Raw genomic sequence first — 18,202 nt, forward strand, 5'->3', positions numbered from 1 at the left:
AGCTACATAACGAACACAAGGCATGAGGTTTTGTGCTCTCGCTCTCATAGTAGGCAAATGACAAAAAAAGCAAAACTTTAACCAAGTGGCCGAAGCATTCTGATGGCTCTTCAGGTGTTATGTTGTACCGCAAAAGCCTTGTTGTATGATAATCTGCCATGTGGAACTGATTTATTGACAGATTTTAGACATTAATGTGCCGTGCATAAAAAAATAAAAAATACTGAAAATATTATGTGCATTATTTAAACAAATCCTTGAAATGGATCCGACAGATATTTTTCATGAACAAACATTTGTTTACGCTCTTGGAATAATACATGAAATTTCAAGTATTACAACCTGTTGACGCCGAGTTATCCATATCTGCCAATCCCTTTCAATGGCTTTTCAAAAAATCTATATGGGTTTAAGAGCATCTCGTAATCTTTTTACATTATCTTGACTGATATTTACTCTAAATAAACAAGGCTACGTGGAATATATCCTTGTTTTCTTGGGGAAATCCACTTTTCTTTTTCCAGGGACATGAAAAATAAACTCAAAATGACCATTTTTCAATGAGCCGCCTCTTTAAGGCTTACAATGCTGCCTAGTAAATGGAACTTGACAGTGCACCATATTTCTTGGAAAGACAATGCACTGAATTCATACCAGGGCACCGCTGGTGCATTCAGGGCACCGTCTAAAGCTTTGCTCTGTTTACCATGTCACAATGCTAACGGCTCTTCACTATGCTAATGCAGCTGATGTGAGACATTAAGGTGGGACTGGGCTCAGATGGGCTGGGTAAGGTCTTAAATGTAGCAAATACACATGGGCCGCAGTGTGCAGACAAGCCAACCCTGCCAATTATACCCTGGGCCAGGTGCACTGATAACTAAGAGCCTATTGGTAACCATGCCCCTCTGATGTTCTTAACGGCCACTGTTGTGCAGATCAACTCATAATAGGCACTACATAGACAGACACGATTCATTCTCTTCTATCTGCTCCATCTGAAGACTGCCAAATTAATTTCCGTGACACAGGCAGTGTGGTCTCCTTAAAACCAGGAGCAATGAAAACACCAAGGTCACTTATTCAGATTAAAAGATAAAGGTCAGGTCATGATATGGCCTTGTTTGTGCATCTATACACAATCGAATACTTAAAAAGGAATCGGGAAGACTTAAATATGAATACAAAAATAAAAGTACTACTAACAGCAATGACATACAGTCATTATGTAGTTATTGAAATGAATGGTGAATTACATTTAAAAAACCATAATTAATTCAGGATAATGGGTAATTAAAAAAGGATTTTACAAATGGAGTCATCATGAAAATGTCTATGGAATAACACTAGCCTTGGGCCTGACGTTGAGGAAGCATTGACTGTATGCTGTGTTAGTCCACCCCCTAGTGGTTAGCCATGAGATTTCAATTCGGTCACCAATGCTTTCAAACAATTAGTTTAATATGGTATAAGCTAAACTGAATCATGGAATACCCAGAGGAGAGAAATATATGGAGGTAATGTTCCAAAAATACTTACTTGCTTTATTTCATCTGGTCTATCCTTCTGCTGGTGAGCTTTCAGGTAAGACCCCCGCTTAAGTGTGTTGATACCAAGAGTAGCTTTGTTACGCTCCACAATGTCTTCCTTAGCTCTGACTGGCCTCGGATCAGAAAGATGTCGAGAGCTTGTCTTCTGGGGGGAAACTGATTTGACATTCAGGTGCTCTCCATCATCCCATGGTGTGCCTTCAGAGGACATGCAAGAACTTTTTGATCCGGGGGAATCAAGACTGTCTTCCTGTTGTGGGTGCAGGCGGAAAGGAGATGATGGTGGCTGGGATAAATCATTTTCCATCTGAACTGTGGGTGGATTTCTGACAACGACATAATCTTGTCTGCTACTGTTCTCCAAAGGTTCAATACTATCTTCAGACGAGTCGAGAGAAAGTCTCCCAGTTAGCTGGTTGAGAAACTGAGCCCCTTCCTGATTCTTCCTCCAGTTTGGGTCGTAACGCAAGTATGCGTATTCATCTTCAGGCGGGGTTTGTCTGAAATATTTCAAAAAGAGTTAATAAGTCATAAACACTTAGCTTCAAATTGAAGAGCAGGCTGGCTGCGTCTCATTTAGTGTTTTCGGCATTGTCAGCAAGACCGCCTGAATGCCTCAAACAGCCATCAAAACACAAGGAAAAAAATCAGCTACACTTCTCGGCCGAAGCGAAATTGTAATAGCGTGTTGTAGTCTCTCCCCCCCACCGCCTTCTCTTACCTCTAATGACTATGGGTCTGAAGACCACAATTTGGGGATAGTTTTGCAAATGGCTAATTCAAACATATGAAATAGGTTCAAACTACAACCTAATGTGCTCCTAGCATCATTGGATGAAAAGATCTCATTAAAATAATTAGAAGAGTGCCTCTTTGTTGTGTGCCTCTGAATAGTACAAGATGCTCTTCACATATGATGCCAAATATGAGGCTGCCTGGATGCATGGCACTTCAGCCAATGAGGGCAAAGGGCAAGGAATGGCTCTGTAATGATTCCACCGACGTGGTCTTGAGAATGCGTCGCGGGCTCGCAGCTGTGACGGGGTCTTTAACATGCAAAGTCTCTCTTGTGCTAATATAAATGAATTAAATCCAATAGGAAACGCAGACTATTGCTTTCAGCTCATTTCATTCTGAATGTGAATGCGACACTTGAGTCTCTTTAAAGACAATGTGTGCGGTAAAGAGGATGTAAACTAAATGGGTAGTTATTAGATCTCAATGATATTATGCCAAATATTGCTGCATGCCATTCATTCGGAGGATTTCATTCTTGAGCATGGAAATATGATGAGGGAGCTGCTTCGCTTCGACAATAAAGTCTTTGTCGAGGTTCGCCATAACCATGAAAAAAACTATGCGTGGGGTTAAGCACCTCTTCGGCGCATCGGCTATCAATCTGCAAAAAATTCAAACAAACGCCTCCCGTTTTCATCCCGAGGCAGATTTTGAGTGGCGGACACAACAGTTGGTCTGGAGATGAAGGAGTGGAGACAGATGCGGTGATCCACACTTCAGATTCCAGCAATCTGTGTTCGGGCAGCGCAGAGAGCTCGTTCATTCATTGGCAACAAAGCAACCGCTTTTTAACAGACTACTGAATGAGACCTTATTGTGGTAACGTCCTGCAAACTAAAAATCTAATTTCCCCTAAATGAGGGCACTTGTTTGGAAAGTACAAAAATTAGTGGGTATTTCGGGTTCAATTAAAATGCAAGCGCAAACATCATTTTCAAAGACTGTCATTATCTATTAGACATGTGAATAAAAGCTGTCAGTCATCTCGGCTGTTTGCAGAGCAGCCAAACACAAAAAGCTCAGTCGTTTTATTGGTGATTCATTTAGTGTTTTCGGGTATTGCCATTGTTTATTCAGTCTATCTCGGCAACAGAAGCTAAACCTGACATTCAAAACAGAGGGACATTCAATAGGCAATTCACTCTCATTGATACACGGCTCTACAACCTAATACATGAATGCTTGTCTCTATTGCCTGTTTTAGTCCATTTAATACATTTACCTACCTTTCACATGTTAAAATATAAAGTACATTAATTAAATTGAATGAACAATAGTCGAGTAGCACACCTTAATGAGACAGTTATGATCTTAGTACGTTTATTGCTCGGCTCATTCTTCTGTATTTTGATCTCTGGGTGACACCCATAATTACAGGTAACTTTAAAACGTAAACTTTTTGGGTCCATACATACCATTCTCATCTCCATGCGTGCCATAACGTGCCTGTCTGACGCACACACCGCTAGCCTAGCTTAGCACAAAGACTGGAGGTAAACGCAGGGCCGGCCCAAGCCCTTATGGGGCCCTAAGCATCATTTTATTTGGGGACCCCTCTGTGCCACCAATACGACTGACTAATGTAAATTCTTGATCATTTGCACACCCAGTATCAATGTTAATATTTAGCTGTATTGCTTACATCATGTCTGCCTGGCATGTTTTTTCCCTTATACGGTTTTTATTGTAACAGTAGCAAACACACAAGAGTGGTCAGGTGTTAATATTCAAAGTCTCAGTACTACAGTTCAGACTGGGATATGTACTTTTTTAAAAGTATTATCTAATGCTGAATATGCTCACTTTTCCCCAGGATTCTTTGATGAATAGTAGGTTAAAAAGAACAGCATTTCTCGGAAATAGAAAGCTTTCAAAAAAATCCTAAAAACCTTGTACACAACGGTTTTCAACACTGATAATCATAAATGTTTGTTGAGCATCAAATCATCATTAGAATGATTAGTGAAGGGTCATGTGACACTGGAGACTGGAGTAATGATGATAAATTCAGCTTTGATCACAGGAATAAATTACACTTTACTATATATTCACATAGAAAACAGCTGTTTTACATTATAAAATTATTTCACAATATTACTGTTTTTACTGTATTTTGAATCAAATAAATGCAGCCTTGCTGAGCCGAAGAGACTTCTTTTAAAAACAAGACATGTTGATTTCTCTCAAACATTAAACAGAGCTTTTATTTTTTTGCATTCCATTCGACCGTGTAGAAAGAACCTTTTTATTTTCTAAATAAAAATGTCCAAGATGTAGGCTATACAACTTATAATTCCAAGGGGACGATATAGCACTTGCAGAAAAACATTTACTGAGAAACTGGAAGCTATATAGTGTAGGCTACTCTGTCCAAAACATGCAGCACGTCAGACAAGATATTCGCACTAAACCATAGCGCATTCTCAAATCCATCCATTCATAAAAAGGTTACCGGGCAACTGACGAGGCGTATTTTCTTGCACTTGGACTTTGAACCCTGGCTAACAAGTGAATAGTGTCCAGCCGATGGCGCTGCGAGCTCGTGCAGCGCTGAATCAATCCGTTCATATATTAGAAAACTTAAACAATTAAGGCCATTTCGCGATTTCAATCATCATAAAATAACATTGCCGGATGGTAATTTATTGTGCTCTTGGGGGCCCCCTGGTGGCCAATGGGGCCCTAAGCAGCACGGCTCCAGCTAAACTACTGCTCAATAAGTGACAAAATAACGTCAACATTTTCCTATTTACATGTTGTGATGTGTGTAGTTACATCGTGTACTAAAACCGACGGAAAATGAAAAGTTGTGATTTTCTAGGCCGATATGGCTAGGAACTATTCTCTCATTCCTGCGTAATGATCAAGGAACTTTGTGCCGTACCATGAGTGCAGCGGCGCAATGATATTACACAGCACCTGAAAATATTCCCCAGCACTCTCTGTGCCAGCAGGTTGTCACGTTGGTTATGTTGACGGAAGTTAGCCTATTTTCAGGCGCTGCGTAATATCATTGCGCCGCTGCACTCATGGTACGGCACAAATAGAGACGTATAGCTGAACTACCCATTGCCAGAAGCGACAATCCCCTTGACTACTGGCGTGCGAACGAAGGCCGCTTTACATTGCTTGCGCAGATTGCACGCAGGTGTGACACTTTATTTCATCTGCCCCAAGCACCAGCACAGACAGTGAGAGACTATTCAGTGCAGCACCTCATGTTCTTAATGAGAACCATTCTGTGATTTTGTGTGCAGTTATTCAGATAATTGTGGAGCTTTTTTTGCACAACTGTTAAAATTTTTTTTATTATTTGATGTAACATAAAACCTGAAGAATAATATTATTTGGTATTATTATTTATATTTATTGTTACAAATGTTTTAGGTTTTGTTATGTAACTTAATAAAAGTTGATTATTCTATTGTTTCGGGATTTTTCTTCATTTCCGATCTATTAAATTCAAGCAATTTATATGATATATACGTTTTTAAAAGAAGCCATTTTTGGCTTCAATTTCGTTTTTGTGCATTCTACATTTTCGGTTTCGGCCCAGAATTTTCATTTCGGTGCATCACTAGTTGCTCTGTTTTTGAAGTCCATAAAAAAAAGCATCTGTCCGTCGAATAACGTGCTCCACACGGCTCCAGGGTGTTAATAAAGGCCTTCTGAAGCGAATCGATGCGTTTGTGTAAGAAAAACATCCATATTTAAAACTTTATAAAGTAAAGCTCCAGCCGATCGCCTTCCGTGGAAAAGTGTTGAAAGCAGGGCTTAAAAATGGAAAAAAATATCAATCGGTTCACTCCGAGCAGAATCGATATTATAGCGTTTCCGTTTTTACGTTCCTCATTAAACATTACTGTTCCGAAAACGGTTTAATTTGAAAAAATACCGGTTAATAACGTTATTTTAATTTAGCCTATACAAATATGTATAAATAGACTTATTTTTCACTCAATAATAATAATACGCATGGTAATTAAACTTGAATATTTATTTCATAAAATTTTTAAAACCACAACAGAAATACATGCATTAATTACAAAGCATAAACAGCGGGACAAATATTGACCTGTTTTAATGGAGCGTTAGACAATCTAAAGTGGCCCTCTTATGCCTAATTCTTTTCAGAAGAGTGAAAACATTCTTTGTACATAACTTTTTTTCAACACGACTTGTTTTAAAAATTGCATGAATAAAGAATAAATAAACTGGATAACCATTGCTCTTTTAATGCACCGTCAACTGCTAATTTCAAAGCAAACACTGCGCAACACGTCCTTGCATCACATAATCAAATTCAGTCAGCTAATAAAGCTTGATCATTTAATATAACATACCATTTAATACGAAGCATCAACCGTCTATAGAAAACATTGACCTGTCCTGTATTGGCAATCTGAAAGACTATAGGAAAAATGTTTGATAGATGCTATAGCCTACTTGGATAGGCTTAAACGGAATCCACAAACTAGCCTAAATCAGACTATTTGAGCTTAAAGTCCGTACTGCTTATTTAAACATACGAAAAGAATGTCCTCCAATACCTGCGCTTTCATTGTAGACCTCAGCGGGGAAAGAAATGTACTTGAGGCATGAAAATGCGCGCTCATACTGACTTGCGTACCGGTAGATTCATAGATGACATTTCACTCACGCTTGATCCGTCAACGTCACATGCTGAACTACTCATTCCTGATTGGTCACTGTCAAATTAAAATATTAAAAGAACGATAAAATAATTATGGCCATTTCAAATTAACGTTTCTGTTCAGAACGATTCAAATTGATTTTGATTTCGTTTTCGTTCCTCTTAAAATTTCGTTCGTTTCCGGTTTTCATTTTCGTTCCTTGAACCGGTTCAGAGCCCTGGTTGAAAGTGCCTTCTCGCAATTCAAGATGCGTACGTGACGCCTGACGGGCGTACCTGGTAACGGAAGCCTTATGAACGGCAGAAGCACTTTCAACACTTTTTCCATAAATTGAATATGGAAGGCGATCGGCCGAAACTTTACTTTATAAAGTTTTAAATATGGATATTTTTCTTACACAAACGCATCGATTCGCTTCAGAAGGCCTTTATTAACACCCTGGAGCTGGAGCCATTTTTAAAGCTGAGTGTCTGCTCTTTCTTTTGATATATTGCATGCTCATATATTCATACAACAAAATATTCTCTGGGCCATTACATTTTTGTGAAAATGATCAAAACCCCTGGCAGTGGCTGGCAACTTTTTCTTTCTTTTTTTAAACAGTGAAAATTACATATTGTGCCTTTAATAATGGTCATCATTTACTCAACCTCGCATCATTCCAAACCTGTATACCTTTATTTCTTCTCTGGTACACAAAAGAAGATGTTTTGAAGAATGTTGGTAACAAAACAGTTTTGTTTACTACTGACTTACATTGTGTGAATAAAACAAACAATTAAAAACCTTACATTTAACTTGCATATCTTCTTTATGTTCCACAGAAGAAAGAAAATCATACTGATTTGGAAAGACATGAGGGTGAGTATGACAGAATTTTAATGTTTTGAGTTAACTATCCTTTCAAATAGTGACAGATATCAAATGTAAGTTAGTCTCTTAATTAATATGAAGTCATAAAACCTCCTGTACAACAATTGAAATAGCATTTTACATCACAGGAGAGTCGGAGACTGTTTGAAAATGCCATGTCAGCTATTATTAGAGGTGTTGTCTTACCTCAGTGGCTCATGTGGTCTGCTCACTCGTCTTGGTTTCAGATCCAGACTATCATACACATTAAGATGCTCTTCCTCGCTGTCAGTCTCAGCACAATGTGTTGAGTTCTCAGCTGAGACGAGGTCAGTGCGCACCTGAAGCTCTCGCTGGTACTCTTTCTCCTGCACCAAACTCTCAGTATCTGACTCCAGGGAATCCCACATCAGCGGTAAATCGGGCACATTATCCCTTGGACTAACGTTAGAGTCTTTGACCATGTTAAATTTTACTTTTTTCAGCGCCTCAGGCCCGTTGAGCTCATGCCGGTGTTGCTGTGAGACTATCGTCTTCATGGCTAATGTAACAAAATCAACATTAGTAGTGGTAAAACGTTTATTTTCAGTTTAATTAAGCTAGCGACGTTGTTTGCGTTGAATGCTGATCGTTCATTCGGTTGTTGACTGACTCCGATTCAGCTGTGTAACTGCGGTGTGTAGGCATCTTAAACGGTGATCAATTTAACAGCATCAAAACTTTACCTCGTACACAAATCCATTGATCTGCTCCGGATTTGTTGATTTTTACCTGCTATGTATGTCGAAAGATGAGACGTTCATTTCCAGGTAACGTTTCGTTTGCTAAACTGTTGCCGTGGAGACCTGGACGCCTTTAGTGAGCGCGCATGCGCAGAATTATTCCTAGCACCAACTGACGGACAAATAAACTTAATACTTCATGGTTTCTCATGTTGACGAAAAGCATACATTTAAATAATTTAACGTGTACATACGTTAAATAGGCCAGGTGTTTTCAAACCTTATGCCAAACCCTTCCTAAAATCCGTATATGTATAAAAAAAAAAATTAAATTGTTTGATAGTGTAACAAATATTTTTTTTCCCCAAACTTAATACTTAATGTTGGAAACCTGAAGAACATTTTCAATTAAAAAATATTTGTAAAAGCAACTTTTATAATTAAACGTAAAGCAAACATACAATTCTGGAAAATATGTACACAGCAAGAAAGGAGGGAAACGTTTAGAAATGAATCACTAACCATTTTGTTTTGTCTTTATTTACTAAAATTTTCTGGGGATCCCAGTAGAAACTTCTGGAGGGCCCCCCAGTTTGAAAACCCCTGACATAGGCTTCATAAGGAAAAGTCATGGAGCATTAAAACAAGTAACAGCGACATGCGGTTTATATACACAAGCCCTTATGGATAGTTGCCACTTGTATTCAACCTGATTTCAAAAGTCTTTGACAGACCAAAAAGCACCTCTGGAAGATCTATATTCCCTTAAATTCAGCATATCCCCACTTCCCTTGTTTCTATTGCAGACTGAAGGCAGTGTAGTTGAAGAGTTCTCCCCAAAAAAATGCTCACCCCTTAAGTTGTACCAAACATGCATTTCTGCTGAAGATATTTTAAATAATGTCAGTAACCAGTTCAACCCCATTGACTTCCATAGCATCTTCTCCCCTACCATGGAAGTCAATTGGGTCCATAATATTCAAAATATATGTTTAGCACAAAGAAATTAAGTTTGGAACAGCTTGAGGGTGAGTAAACTATAGGTTTCATTTTTGGTGATCCTTTAAAGGCCAGGTGTTAGATGTCAGGGCATTAAGATAATGTTGCCTATTCTTAGCACATAGTGACACTTAACCCTGATAGTTTAGAGTTTAAAGTAGAGGTCAAGCAAATTGAAGTTAAACATTTCAGTCAAAGTCCAAATTACACAGATTCATAATCTACAAGATATGAGGCAAAGAAAAAACCAAGACAGAAGGCAGCATTGGGAATAAGTCACAATTTTATTCATTTCCTTCAAAGCATTGAGGCAGTTGGAAAAAAGCTTATGAAAATCACATTTCACAAGTCGATAAATAGGTTGTGCAATCTAGGTAGAAAATCTGTTCCCTGTGATCTGGAAATGTGATCCCTTAATCCCCCTTTTTTATTAATTGCAACAATCACTCTGCAAGTTGAAGTCAACTAAAAGTCAAAAGTAACATTTTAGAAGAGTCCAACTACAGAGGGCAACAGTAAACATTGCTATGGAGGTAGCAATAGTGGCTCTGGAATGGCTTAGTCGACCTCCTCAATGGTTGGGCCGGAGGATCCACCTCCTCCTGGAGCAGCGCCGGCTCCTGGGAAGCCACCAGGCATGCCTTCGGGCATTCCACCTGGCATGCCTCCCGCACTCTGGTACAGCTTGGTGATGATGGGGTTGCATACCTTCTCCAGCTCCTTCTGCTGGTGCTCAAACTCTTCCCTCTCAGCAGTCTAAAAAAAGCAGACGAAAGTCATTTTGGGTTTGCCAATGAAAGTTTAGAAAAGTAATCAAATTGCCACATGATTGAACTCATGAGTCTCAACTAATGGAGAACTTACCTGGTTCTTGTCAAGCCAAGCGATGACTTCATTGCACTTTTCAAGGATCTTCTGCTTGTCCTCGTCACTGATCTTGCCCTTCAGTTTCTCATCCTCAACGGTGGACTTCATGTTGAAGGCATAGGACTCCAGGCTATTCTTGGTAGACACCTTGTCGCGCTGCACATCATCTTCAGCCTTGTACTTCTCAGCCTCCTGCACCATGCGCTCAATGTCCTCCTTGCTGAGACGACCTGAAATACACTTTTAGTTAACCTCTGAAGTGGCCAGTAAAATACAAATGAAATATTTCAGCACTGAAGAGAAAGATTCACCTTTATCGTTGGTGATTGTGATTTTGTTCTCCTTGCCAGTGCTCTTATCAACGGCGGACACATTCATGATGCCGTTGGCATCAATGTCAAAGGTGACCTCAATCTGGGGAACACCACGAGGTGCAGGGGGGATTCCAGTAAGCTCAAACTTGCCCAGCAAGTTGTTATCCTTGGTCATTGCACGCTCACCCTCATAGACCTGAGAAGAGGAGAAAACATTAGAGATCCAAGGGAGCTTAGTGAGAAAAACGCTTAACTCAGAACTTCTTGGCACCCACCTGAATGAGCACACCAGGCTGGTTGTCAGAGTAGGTGGTGAAAGTCTGAGTCTGTTTGGTTGGGATGGTGGTGTTACGCTTGATGAGGACGGTCATGACTCCGCCAGCTGTCTCAATTCCAAGGGACAGAGGAGTGACATCGAGCAGCAGCAAGTCCTGAACGTTCTCAGACTTGTCACCAGAGAGAATAGCAGCCTGGACAGCTGAAAGAAAAGAGTGAATATAAGAACCTTGGGCAACTTGAGACGGTCAGATAGAAAATGACAACAGTCGCTCAGACATCCAAGGAAGGTGCTTGGGCCATCTTTGGTCTTTCAACCTCTGGTGGAAACTACGAATGGAAAGGAATCAACTTCATCATAGCGAGTGAACATGAAGAATAAAATGTGCAAAAAAGCTCACCTGCTCCATAGGCGACGGCCTCATCTGGGTTGATGCTCTTGTTGAGCTCCTTGCCATTGAAGTAGTCTTGGAGCAGCTTCTGGATTTTGGGAATGCGAGTGGAGCCACCAACCAGGACAATGTCATGGATCTGAGCCTTGTCCATCTTGGCGTCACGAAGGGACTTCTCAACTGGGTCGAGGGTGCCACGGAAGAGGTCTGCGTTGAGCTCCTCAAAACGAGCCCTGGTGATGGAGGTGTAGAAATCGATACCCTCATAGAGGGAGTCGATCTCGATACTGGCCTGAGTGCTGGATGACAGGGTACGCTTAGCCCTCTCGCAGGCAGTGCGGAGACGGCGAACGGCTCTCTTGTTGTCGCTGATGTCCTTCTTGTGCTTGCGCTTGAACTCTGTGATGAAGTGGTTCACCATGCGGTTGTCAAAGTCTTCTCCACCCAAGTGAGTGTCTCCAGCAGTAGATTTTACCTCAAAGATGCCATCCTCGATGGTGAGGATGGACACGTCGAAGGTGCCACCACCAAGATCGAAGATGAGGACGTTCCTTTCAGCACCAACCTGAAAAGAGGAATAAAAGAGTTAAGCATCTGCACAGCCATCAATAAGTCGTACAACACTAAATACTCAAATTTCGCTCAGACATCCAAGGAAGGTGCTTCGGCCATCTTTGGTTTTTCAACCTCTGGTGGAAACTACGAATGGTAAGGAATCAACTTCATCATAGCGAAACTAAAGCTAAAAAGAACTGCATGAGGTCACCAGTTAATAAAGCTATTTTTGACATGCAAGTTTAACTAACCTTTTTGTCCAGGCCATAAGCAATAGCAGCAGCTGTCGGTTCATTGATGATACGCAGAACATTTAAGCCAGAGATGGTTCCAGCATCCTTGGTGGCCTGTCGCTGAGAGTCATTGAAGTAGGCAGGCACGGTGACCACAGCGTTGGAGACAGTCTGCAAGGAGAGTGCAAGTTTAGACGCTAGTTGCCACATGGAACAAAAGCCAATACCAACAGTTTAAATAAAGCATAGTGCAGGTCGCTCAGACATCCAAGGAAGGTGCTTGGGCCATCTTTGGTCTTTCAACCTCTGGTGGAAACTACGAATGGTAAGGAATCAACTTCATCATAGCGAAGCACATCGAGTCTAAAGGAAAGAGCTACTTGACAAAGAACTGAAGGATCGCTCACCTTTCCCAGGTAGGCCTCAGCAATTTCCTTCATCTTGGTAAGGACCATGGAGGAAACCTCCTCAGGGTAGAAAGACTTGGTCTCACCCTTGTATTCAACCTGGACCTTGGGACGGGTATTGTCATTGATGACATTAAAAGGCCAGTGCTTCATGTCAGACTGAACAACGCCATCATCAAACCGGCGGCCAATCAGACGCTTGGCATCTAATGGGAGGACAAGAAATAGATAATGTTTAGACCATTTAGAGGTTTGAAAAGAACACAACATCCTTGCAAAGATTTCGCTCAGACATCCAAGGAAGGTGCTTGGGCCATCTTTGGTTTTTCAACCTCTGGTGGAAACTACGAATGGTAAGGAATCAACTTCATCATAGCGAATCATTTTTGGAAATAAAGGGATAGTTCACCCAAAAATGGATATTCTTTCATCATTTAAATCACCCTCAAGTTGCTCCTAACATGTATGAATTACTTTGTTCTGCTGAACCCAAAATAAGATATTATAAATTATGTTTGTAACAAAAGCAGATAGAGCAACCATTGACTACCATAGTATTTTTTTCCCCTACTATGGTAGTGAATGGTAGCTCTGCTTGGTTACAAACAGTCTTCCAAATATCTTGTGTTCAGCAGAAGAAAGAAATTCATATTCAGAATATTCATTTTTGGGTGAACTATCCCTTTAAGGTTAATAAAATGACTACTTACCAAAGACTGTGTTGGTGGGGTTCATAGCGACCTGGTTTTTCGCAGCATCTCCAATCAATCTCTCGGAATCTGTGAAAGCTACATAGCTTGGTGTGGTCCTGTTTCCTTGGTCATTAGCGATGATTTCAACTTTTCCATGTTGGAAGACACCTACACAGGAGTAGGTGGTCCCGAGATCGATACCAACAGCTGGTCCCTTGGACATGATGTCTGGAAAACAAATTTTTAAATTAATAAATGGAGTCGGGTGGTCTGAAGTACAGAAAGTGATCCTGACCTCTTCGATTAGCAAACATGCTGCTGTGAAACCACAAAGCCGATACTAGGCCAGGAGCACATGCGGAAATGAGTCAGACCACGTGGTATGAGTTCCTGGAACACTCGATGGTCAAACACTAAATTCAGGATCACCGGGATCAAAATCGGTTCTAAATGCGTTTTTCAAACCTCTTGTTACTTTAATAAATAAAGCACGAGCATTTAAAGAAGAAAACAAGATATACCCGGCATTGTGTGGCCATGTAAACCTAGTCAAACATTAAGGCCGGTTGAGGCGCGTGATAAGATTACACGAGGTGCCGGCTGCGGTTTAAATTTAACGTATTGTTCTCTCAGACATTTTGCCTGTAGTAACACCGAGTAGCTTTAGCAGACTGATTTTCTCGTCGAAAATAAGGGGGGAAAAAAATCGTCAAAACACCCGGCTGGGAAAGTGAAACCACATTTAATGTGTAATTCAACGGTATAAACACATTAATCAACAACGGAACCATTATTAACGAGTTCAGCATATCTGAAAACATTCGATATACGTTAAAAATAAAAATAAATCCAGCCCTCTCAATTGAATTTAATAACAAAACAGTGGTAACGCTGTGCTAGCAGAGAAGCTGTTTTTACTGTGATATTGTAAAGTCAATATCCTCGAGAAAGACAGAACAAAGACCTTACCAGGCTGGAAATTTCCTTGATGTGTGAAGATGCCGGTTGGAGAGCTGGAATGGCGACAAGCTGCCTCGCCTTGCTTAGAAGAGAGACCGGTCGAATGTTCTAGAACAGCATTTATTGCCGGTGGCTGAGCCAATGAGATTTCAGATAACTCGACTTCAACCTGTAAGCACCAATGTAAAATCGTAATACTCAGTGTAGCCACGCCCACTAATGAAGATAAAACTGGTTAGAAAAAAATCCTGACCATCCCCCCTCAGGTTTGCCGCAACTGCCGCTTTCAATGCGGAACAGTTTGTCCTGCTGTATATATGAACGAAATTCACTGGAAGTTCGACGATGATACACACAAAACACAAATGTTTGACGAAGGAAAAGGCGTCGCTTAGTAGATTACGCTAAGATAAGCACATAAATATAATAAAACAATGACAAATATAGCATACATATCTTGGTCTATAAATCATATCTAAATGACCTTGGTTTGGAACTGTAAGGTCGTGTCTAGTAAACTATATCAGTCATTACATTATATAATACCATTTGTAATAGAGTTTGAGTAGATTATAGCTTTTTTAAACTATAGAGCACATCTTTGAATATGCAAACTCTTTTACAATGGGTTGGTAATACTTTGCTTCGATGTTTGGGGCAGAGTGTCAAATATTTTTTTATTTAATGTATTATATTATCCAGAAAAGGGATATGAATGAAACTAAACGAAAGTAAACTAATCAGAGGAATAAACTATTGCACAATATCCCAGTAGGTGGCGATACGAACGCACAATTAGAATCAGACACACAAACACATGAGGAAGTGTCCACAACATTTGATGGAATTCACTAAACATAGAAAACTCACATATAGGTGCTAAAAATCTTAATATTTAATGAGTATGCTTTTCTTTTCTTTTTTTGTCTAAAACAATACTGAAGAGGAAGTTACATCAAAAAGTGAGCCCGTTTGGGGCATGTATGGGCCATTCTACAGCAAACTGCTGTCCCACAACCAAAAAAAACACATTTCAAAATCATTTTTAAATAAAAAAAATAAAAAAACAAGTATTCAAATCTAAGATGTTTACTATCCTTCTATTATCTATTGAAACCCATAGTAATATCTAAAGTATCAGTCAGCTTCATATATATATATATATATGTTCAAATACTTATTTTCCTCACTGTATATAGGATATATATATATATATATATATATATATATATATATATATATATATATATATATATATATATAAATATATATATATATATCCTATATACAGTGAGGAAAATAAGTATTTGAACACCCTGCTATTTTGCAAGTTATCCCACTTAGAAATCATGGAGGGGTCTGAAAATGTCATCGTAGGTGCATGTCCACTGTAAGAGATATATTCTAAAAAAAAAAATCCAGAAATCACAATGTATGATTTTTTAACTATTTATTTGTATGATACAGCTGCAAATAAGTATTTGAACACCTGAGGAAATCAATGTTAATATTTGGTACAGTAGCCTTTTTTTGCAATTACAGAGGTCAAATGTTTCCTGTAGTTTTTCACCAGGTTTGCACACACTGCAGGAGGGATTTTGGCCCACTCCTCCACACAGATCTTCTCTAGATCAGTCAGGTTTCTGGCCTGGCCAAACACGGAGTTTGAGCTCCCTCCAAAGATTCTCTATTGGGTTTAGGTCTGGAGACTGGCTAGGCCACGCCAGAACCTTGATATGCTTCTTACAGAGCCACTCCTTGGTTATCCTGGCTGTGTGCTTCGGGTCATTGTCATGTTGAAAGACCCAGCCTCGACCCATCTTCAATGCTCTAACTGAGGGAAGGAGGTTGTTCCCCAAAATCTCGCAATACATGGCCCCGGTCATCCTCTCCTTAATACAGTGCAGTCGCCCTGTCCCATGTGCAGAAAAACACCCCTAAAGCATGATGTATGCTACCACCCCCATGCTTCACAGTAGGGATGGTGTTCTTGGGATGGTACTCATCATTCTTCTTCCTCCAAACACGTTTAGTGGAATTATGACCAAAACGTTCTATTTTGGTCTCATCTGACCACATGACTTTCTCCCATGACTCCTCTGGATCATCCAAATGGTCATTGGCAAACTTAAGACGGGCCTGGACATGTGCTGGTTTAAGCAGGGGAACCTTCCGTGCCATGCATGATTTCAAACCATGACGTCTTAGTGTATTACCAACAGTAACCTTGGAAACGGTGGTCCAAGCTCTTTTCAGGTCATTGACCAGCTCCTCCCGTGTAGTTCTGGGCGGATTTCTCACCTTTCTTAGGATCATTGAGACCCCACGAGGTGAGATCTTGCATGGAGCCCCAGTCCAAGGGAGATTGACAGTCATGTTTAGCTTCTTCCATTTTCTAATGATTGCTCCAACAGTGGACCTTTTTTCACCAAGCTGCTTGGCAATTTCCCCGTAGCCCTTTCCAGCCTTGTGGAGGTGTACAATTTTGTCTCCAGTGTCTTTGGACAGCTCTTTGGTCTTGGCCATGTTAGTAGTTGGATTCTTCATGATTGTATGGGGTGGACAGGTGTCTTTATGCAGCTTACGACCTCAAACAGGTGCATCTAATTTAGGATAATAAACGGAGTGGAGGTGGACATTTTAAAGGCAGACTAGCAGGTCTTTGAGGGTCAGAATTCTAGCTGATAGACAGGTGTTCAAATACTTATTTGCAGCTGTATCATACAAATAAATAGTTAAAAAAAATAATACATAGTGATTTCTGGATTTTTTTTTAGATTATGTCTCTTACAGTGGACATGCACCTACGATGACAATTTCAGACCCCTCCATGATTTCTAAGTGGGAGAACTTGCAAAATAGCAGGGTGTTCAAATACTTATTTTCCTCACTATATATATATATATATATAAAATCCTAATTTATTGGGGACATTCAATTGGGGGGTGCTGTCCCAAATCCTAACCCTAAAATGATATTGATGTAATTTTTCCATTGTTGTTATTAAAAATATATTTTCACTCAGTTAAAAAATATATAATTTTATATGTTCTTTGTAAATCATGAAACTTTATGTAAAAAGAAACTAGTGCTGGGCAATCGATTAATCACATCGAAAATAAAAGTTTGTGTGTAGGCTACTGTGTATTATTATTATTATTATTATTATTATTATTATTATTATGTATAAATACACACTTCTTCATGTATCTATTTAAGAAATTTTTGCATATATATACTGTATACATATTTATATAATTTATCTTATAAATAAATATAAATATTTATGTAACATTTTCTTAAATATATGCATGCATGTGTGTGTATTTATGTATACATAATAATTATACAGAGTACACACACACACACACACACACACACACAAACACACACACACACACATATTATATAAACACAAACTTTCATTTTGAATGCGATTAATTGCGATTCATCGATTGCCCAGCACAAAAAACGTGTCCCGCGTTTTCATGTCCCTACCGAAACAGTGTATGTTTTAGTCCACTGGCTGAGGCTGATTTTAACTACAACCCTACATTTTTTCCAGGAAGTTTTCCTGTGACCCTCTCTCTCATAGCTCATGGTGAGTAGCTAGATAAGGCCCATCATTTTGAGGTAAATGTGTTCAAAAGTCTGAAAATCTGTGTGTAACTTTAAGGAACGTCACTACTAAACACCTTTTTTTCTGCAAGCAAACTTTTTTGGGTGTTCAGAACTGTGCTAGCTAACCATGTGCTGATTAGCATCTTAGTATCTAAAATTGTCACGACCGAAACATGTGGTGAAGTTTCGGTTGTGACATTGTTTTTTGGAGTGTTATTTGATAAAATGATTGCTTTGTACAACTGGTCAGAACTATGCTAGCTAACCATGTGCTGATTAGCATCTTTGAGCTAGCTCAAAACTAAAATT

General features: G+C 39.6%; 2 protein-coding genes across 2 annotated transcripts in view; both read right to left on the minus strand.

Annotated features, from left to right (window-relative positions):
• Window positions 1-8,394, minus strand: part of jhy (junctional cadherin complex regulator) — a gene marked incomplete at both ends in the record, with an annotated part of 31,474 nt that extends 23,080 nt beyond the window's left edge. Inside the window, 2 exons of the mRNA XM_079805226.1 lie at window positions 1,540-2,050; window positions 8,063-8,394. Coding sequence (XP_079661352.1) covers window positions 1,540-2,050; window positions 8,063-8,394 — 843 coding nt within the window. The remainder of the gene's footprint in view (window positions 1-1,539; window positions 2,051-8,062) is intronic.
• Window positions 8,395-9,841: 1,447 nt separating this feature from the next.
• On the minus strand, window positions 9,842-14,394 carry hspa8 (heat shock protein 8). Its single transcript, XM_079804729.1, has 9 exons — window positions 14,282-14,394; window positions 13,331-13,540; window positions 12,621-12,826; window positions 12,232-12,384; window positions 11,435-11,990; window positions 11,033-11,235; window positions 10,755-10,953; window positions 10,441-10,673; window positions 9,842-10,332 (listed from the first exon to the last, which is right to left on the minus strand). The coding sequence occupies exons 2-9, from the start codon at window positions 13,533-13,535 to the stop codon at window positions 10,135-10,137; spliced, it is 1,953 nt and encodes a 650-aa protein (XP_079660855.1). The 5' UTR covers window positions 13,536-13,540; window positions 14,282-14,394; the 3' UTR covers window positions 9,842-10,134.
• Between the last annotated feature and the right edge of the window lie 3,808 nt (window positions 14,395-18,202).

Source organism: Gobio gobio (assembly GCF_949357685.1).
Source record: "Gobio gobio genome assembly, chromosome: 22".
Classification (NCBI taxonomy): domain Eukaryota; kingdom Metazoa; phylum Chordata; class Actinopteri; order Cypriniformes; family Gobionidae; genus Gobio; species Gobio gobio.

Bases quoted from the DNA above. Each gene is read 5' to 3' on its own strand.
- hspa8 (XM_079804729.1), bottom strand. From the start codon at position 13,535: ATGTCCAAGGGACCAGCTGTTGGTATCGATCTCGGGACCACCTACTCC. The intron at 11,991-12,231 runs GTTAGTTAAACT...TCCTCTTTTCAG, and splicing joins CTTATGGCCTGGACAAAAAG to GTTGGTGCTGAAAGGAACGT. The intron at 10,674-10,754 runs GTGAATCTTTCT...AGTGTATTTCAG, and splicing joins CACAATCACCAACGATAAAG to GTCGTCTCAGCAAGGAGGAC.